The sequence below is a fragment of the Ylistrum balloti genome, unplaced genomic scaffold (assembly GCF_031769215.1).
Source record: "Ylistrum balloti isolate Yb309-2 unplaced genomic scaffold, AGI_CSIRO_Ybal_v1 Utg370634, whole genome shotgun sequence".
NCBI lineage: Eukaryota > Metazoa > Mollusca > Bivalvia > Pectinida > Pectinidae > Ylistrum > Ylistrum balloti.
Window position 1 is genome coordinate 310,794 of NW_026782387.1, and position 6,617 is coordinate 317,410.

The following is a 6,617-nucleotide window of genomic DNA, read 5'->3' on the forward strand; positions in this document are numbered from 1 at the left end:
CCAATAGCACGAGACCCGTGTAAACCAATGATAGACAGAACCACAATACATAACAATTATGATGTACTGATCACGGCACGTGCTATCTCCCGGGTATATCCATGAAACACATGTATGCATTATTTACCTTTTGGGAGAGGAAATCGTATTTGACAATAAATCCACAGAAATCTCGTGAAATCTCGTGAAATCGTTACGTTTACATATTGATAAAGAAACACAGGATTTTTATTGAAGAAATAGCTCTACACAAATGACATTATATATTTCCAGATTTACGACTTGAAATAAAATCTATTTCTTGAATCTTGTCTTCTGGTGACGCTATTAGCGGAGACCTAGATAAGGAAGGAATGAACACAGAAATTCTGTGCTTGGAAAAAACAATTTTGTTACAGTAAACGGAAGACGTCAAACGGTTTTGAAAAAAGCATTTTGGTGTCAACGTACTGAAGAAGCGATGACCTGCCATTTTCATCTGGCTGTTGTATTCTATAACATAAATTACTTCTTTACATCTTTGACGACAGATGCCGAGCGGCAAAGATAAAAAGAAATACTCATCTCTGAAGATCGATACGAGACATCACGTGGCTCAATGTGAAACCATAGCATTTAATGAGAAAGATGATTTAACGGAAATGGTGACATTTTCCATTTGTCTCTACTGGCTACGTCACATCCGGTTATAACAGTAGCATCTTAGGTCGATATCAGGACAATAATTATCATTTGACCAACAAACACCTACAACTTAAAGGGATCTAAAGTAAACTCTGGAAAAGTATAGTTTTTACTGCATATTTATTCCCCACGAAACTCTTTATCGGGACCGGGGGGTGGGGGTTGGGGATGGGGTGTTGTGTTGTTTTGTTAAAGTCTGCAGCTTGACGTTTCTATACACGTGAAGTTGTGAAGCCTTCTACAAATGTGTGTGTGAGAGAGAGAGAGAGAGAGAGAGAGAGAGAGAGAGAGAGAGAGAGAGAGAGAGAGAGAGAGAGAGAGAGAGAGAGAGAGAGAGAGAGAGAGAGAGAGAGAGAGAGAGAGAGAGAGAGAGAGAGAGAGAGAGAGAGAGAGAGAGAGAGAGAGAGAGAGAGAGAGAGAGAGAGAGTGTGTGTGTGTGTGTTGACCCACACACCTCGGGTTCGTTTGCTTTCATTCTTAAAATTCCTAAATATGACGGAAAGCCCCCAGTGGTTTTCCGATGACTTCTACTGCTGCCCTTATGAAATTATTCTATGTGTTGTCTTCAAACCGTGGACATGACGACGAACGCTATACTCTACAGTCATACACATATGAATATCGATTAAAGTAAATAATTAATAAAGCATGGCGAAGCAAATTAGAAAAATCTGTCGATGTGCAGTGCATGCCTAATTCATATTCGTGGTGGAACCGTTGTATAACCATCAAGTCGCCAGCACAGAATTTGTTACCATGACTTTATACTGATATTTACTGTCAAGCCTCGTTATGTTCAGCGCAGCTAATACAATTGTTTCCTTACCATGCCGGTATTTAGGAGGGCATACCATAAGGGCCTGACCACAAATAAAGTATACCATAGAGGTATGAACACCGATACAATGTACCACATAGTCCTGACCACAAATACAAGATACCACAGAGTACTGACACCACAGAGTCATGACCACAAATACAAGATACCACAGAGTACTGACCACAAATACAAGACACCACAGGGGCCTGACCACAAATACAAGACACCACAGGGGCCTGACCACAAATACAAGACACCACAGGGGCATGACCACAAATACAAGACACCACAGGGGCCTGACCACAAATACAAGACACCACAGGGGCCTGACCACAAATACAAGACACCACAGGGGCCTGACAAAAATTACAAGACACCACAAGGGCCTGAGCACAAATACAAGACATCACAGGGGCCTGACCACAAATACAAGACACCACATGGGCCTGAGCACAAATTCCAGACACCACAGGGGCCTAATCACAAATACCAGACAACACAGGGGCCTGACCACAAATACAAGACACCACAGGGGCCTGACCACAAATACAAGACACCACAGGGGCATGAGCACAAATACAAGACACCACTTGGGCCTAAGCACAAATACCATACAACACAGGGGCCTAATCACAAATACAAGACACCACAGGGTCCTTAGCACAAATAAAGTATATCACAGGGGCCTGAGCACAGATAAAAAGTACCACAGAGTCCTGAGTACAAATAAAGTATATCACAGGGGCCTGAGCACAGATAAAAAGTACCACAGGGTCCTGAGTACCGACATACTGTACCACAGAGCCCTGATCACAAATAAAAGATACCTCAGGGGCCTGAGCAACGATATGATATGCACCACATGGATCTGGGCACCTATACAATATGTATCTTAACCATGGATACAATGTATCACCGGGGCACCACTACAACGTACCACAGGGGCATCAGCACCAATACTGTACCACAGTGGTCTAAACTTCGATACAATGTACCACAGGGGCCTCAGCACCAATACAATGTACCACAGGGCCTGGCTACAAATACAATGTACCACAGGGGCCTCAGCACCAATACAATGTACCACAGGGCCTGGCTACAAATACAATGTACCACAGGGCATCAGCACCAATACTGTGCCACATTGGTCTTAGCATCGAAACAATGTACCACAGGGGCCTCAGCACCAATACAATGTACAACATGGGCATCAGCACCAATACAATGTACCACATGGATCTGGGCGCCTATTCAATATGTATCCTGACCAACGATACAATATATCACAGGGGCCATACAACCTATGTGATATATCTGCAACAGGGGCCAAAGACTGATACAATGTACCAAAGGGGTCTGAACAACGACATCATATATACCACAGGGGCATCAGCACCAATACAATGTTCCATAGGACCACCAATACAATGTACCACAGGGGCCTAGCATCAATGCAATGTACCACAGGGCCACCAATACAATGTACCACAAGGGCCTCAGCATCAATGCAATGTACCACAGGGACAACATTACAATGTACCACAGGGGCCTCGGTACCAATACAATGCACCACAGGGGCACCAATACAATGTACTACAGGGGCCTCAACACCGATACAATGTACCACAGGGGCCTCAACACCGATAGAATGTACCACAGGGGCATCAGCACCAATTCAATGTACCAGAGGGACATTAGCACCAATACAATGTACCACAGGGGCACCAATACAATGTACTACAGGAGCCTCAACACCGATACAATGTACCACAGGGGCCTCAACACCGATACAATGTACTACAGGGGCCTCAACACCGATACAATGTACCACAGGGGCCTTAACACCGATACAATGTACCACAGGGGCATCAGCACCAATTCAATGTACCAGAGGGGCATCAGCACCAATACAATGTATAACAGGGGCATTAGCACCAATACAATGTACCACAGGGCATCAACACCAATACTGTACCACAGTGGTCAGAGCATTGATACAATGTACCACCGGGGCCTCAGCACCAATACAATGTACCACAGGGGCCTCAGCACCAATACAATGTACCACAGGGGCCTCAGCACCAATAAATTGTACCACAGGGGCCTCAGCACCAATACTATGTACCACGGGGCATCATCACCAATGCAATGTGCCAAAGTGGTCCGAGCTTCGATATACTGTACCACCAGGACCTCAGAACCGATACAATGTACCACAGGGGCATCAATACAACGTACCACAGGGACATTAGCACCAATACAATGTACCACAGGGATCTGGGCACCTATACAATATTTATCTTGACCACCGATACAATGTATCACAGTGGCCATACAACCTATATGATATATCTGAGACAGGGGTTAAAGACTGGTACAATGTACCAAAGGGGTCTGAACAACGACATCATATATACCACAGGTGCATCAGCACCAATACAATGTACCACCGGGGCATCAGCACCAACAAAAATGTATAACAGGGGCATCAGAACCAAAACAATGTATAACAGGGGCATCAGAACCAATATAATGTACCTCAAGGGCGTCAGCAACAATACAATGTAACACAGGGACATCAGCACCAATACAATGTACCACAGGGACATCAGCACCAATACAATGTACCACAGGTTCTTAGCTCCAATAAATTGTACCACGGGGCCTCAGCACCAATAAAATGTAACACAGTGGTCTGAGCATCGATACAATGTACCACAGGGACATCAGCACCAATACAATGTACCACAGTGACCTGAGCATCGATACAATGTACCACCGAGGCCTCAGCACCAATACAATGTAATACAGTGGTCTGAGCATCGATACAATGTACCACCGGGGCCTCAGCACCAATACAATGTAACACAGTGGTCTGAGCATCGATACAATGTACCACCGGGGCCTCAGCACCAATACAATGTAACACAGTGGTCTGAGCATCGATACAATGTACCACCGGGGCCTCAGCACCAATACAATGTACCACAGGGGCCTCAGCACCAATACAATGCACAGGGACATAGGCACCAATACAATGTACCACAGTGGTCTGAGCATCGATACAATGTACCACGGGGCCTCAGCACCAATACAATGTAACACATTGGTCTGAGCATCGATACAATGTACCACCGGGGCCTCAGCACCAATACAATGTAACACAGTGGTCTGAGCATCGATACAATGTACCACGGGGCCTCAGCACCAATACAATGTAACACAGTGGTCTGAGCATCGATACAATGTACCACCGGGGCAGCATTACAATGTACCACTGGGACCTGGGCACCAATACAATGTACAACAGTGGCCTGAGCTCTAATACAATATACTACAGGGGCATCATCACCAATACAATGTACCACAGTGACCTGAGCACCAATACAATGTACCACAGGGGCATCAATACCGATTAGGAAGTGTTGGATATCGAGAAATAAGATTAGGAAGTGTTGGATATCCAGACGTCGGATGAGGAACTGTTGGATATCCAAACGTCGGATGAGGAACTGTTGGATATCCAGACGTCGGATGAGGAACTGTTGGATATCCAAACGTCGGATAGGAAGTGTTGGATATCCAGACCGGATAGGAACTGTTGGATATCCACAGAGGAACTGTTGGATATCCAGACGTCTGATAAGGAAATGTTGGATATCCAGACGTCGGATGAGGAACTGTTGGATATCCAAACGTCGGATGAGGAACTGTTGGATATCCAGACGTCGGATGAGGAAGTGTTGGATATCCAGACGTCGGATGAGGAACTGTTGGATATCCAGACGTCTGATAAGGAAATGTTGGATATCCAGACGTCGGATGAGGAACTGTTGGATATCCAAACGTCGGATGAGGAACTGTTGGATATCCAGACGTCGGATGAGGAAGTGTTGGATATCCAGACGTCGGATGAGGAACTGTTGGATATCCAGACGTCGGATGAGGAACTGTTGGATATCCAGACGTCGGATGTGGAAGTGTTGGATATCCAGACGTCGGATGAGGAACTGTTGGATATCCAGACGTCGGATGAGGAAGTGTTGGATATCCAGACGTCGGATGAGGAACTGTTGGATATCCAGACGTCGGATGAGGAACTGTTGGATATCCAGACGTCGGATGAGGAAGTGTTGGATATCCAGACGTCGGATGAGGAACTGTTGGATATCCAGACGTCTGATAAGGAAATGTTGGATATCCAGACGTCGGATGAGGAACTGTTGGATATCCAAACGTCGGATGAGGAACTGTTGGATATCCAGACGTCGGATGAGGAACTGTTGGATATCCAAACGTCGGATGAGGAACTGTTGGATATCCAGACGTCGGATGAGGAAGTGTTGGATATCCAGACGTCGGATGAGGAACTGTTGGATATCCAGACGTCGGATGAGGAACTGTTGGATATCCAGACGTCTGATAAGGAAATGTTGGATATCCAGACGTCGGATGAGGAACTGTTGGATATCCAGACGTCGGATGAGGAACTGTTGGATATCCAGACGTCGGATGAGGAAGTGTTGGATATCCAGACGTCGGATGAGGAACTGTTGGATATCCAGACGTCGGATGAGGAACTGTTGCATATCGAGACGTCAGATTAGGAAATCTTGGATATCAAGACGTTAGATTAGGAACTGTTGGATATCGAGACGTCTGATAAGGAAATGTTGGATATCAAGACGTCCGATTAGGAACTGTTGGATATCGAGACGTCGGATGAGGTACTGTTGCATATCGAGACGTCAGATTAGGAAATCTTGGATATCAAGACGTTAGATTAGGAACTGTTGGATATCGAGACGTCGGATTAGGAACTGTTGGATATCACGACGTCTGATTAGGAACTGTTGGATATCACGACGTCTGATTAGGAACTGCTGGATATATGCAGACGTAAGATTAGGTACTGTTGCATATCCAGACGTCGGATTAGGAAATATTGGAACTCAAGACGTTAGATTAGGAACTGTTGGATATCGAGACGTCAGATTAGGAAGTGTTGGATATCGAGATGTCGGATTAGGAACTGTTGGATATCCAGAAGTAAGATTAGGAAATCTTGCATGTCACGACGTCCGATTAGGAACTGTTCGATATCGAGGCGTCT

At 45.4% G+C, this 6,617-nt stretch overlaps 2 protein-coding genes across 2 annotated transcripts; both read left to right on the forward strand.

The window, feature by feature from the left end:
- Positions 1–1,511: 1,511 nt before the first annotated feature.
- Positions 1,512–2,165, forward strand: LOC132557156 (uncharacterized). The gene has a single exon (XM_060221648.1). The coding sequence runs from the start codon at positions 1,512–1,514 to the stop codon at positions 2,163–2,165; it is 654 nt and encodes a 217-aa protein (XP_060077631.1).
- A 237-nt stretch (positions 2,166–2,402) lies between these two features.
- LOC132557157 (uncharacterized) lies at positions 2,403–6,111 on the forward strand. Its single transcript, XM_060221649.1, has 2 exons — positions 2,403–2,525; positions 4,972–6,111. The coding sequence occupies exons 1-2, from the start codon at positions 2,403–2,405 to the stop codon at positions 6,109–6,111; spliced, it is 1,263 nt and encodes a 420-aa protein (XP_060077632.1).
- The last annotated feature ends 506 nt before the right edge of the window (positions 6,112–6,617 follow it).

What these genes read in the sequence shown, in the direction of transcription:
- LOC132557156 (XM_060221648.1), top strand. Translation starts at nt 1,512, where the DNA reads ATGCCGGTATTTAGGAGGGCATACCATAAGGGCCTGACCACAAATAAA.
- LOC132557157 (XM_060221649.1), top strand. Translation starts at nt 2,403, where the DNA reads ATGGATACAATGTATCACCGGGGCACCACTACAACGTACCACAGGGGC. An exon ending in GGCCTCAGCACCAATACAAT is followed by an intron (nt 2,526 to 4,971) that starts GTACCACAGGGC and finishes TTGGATATCCAG; the next exon opens with ACGTCGGATGAGGAACTGTT.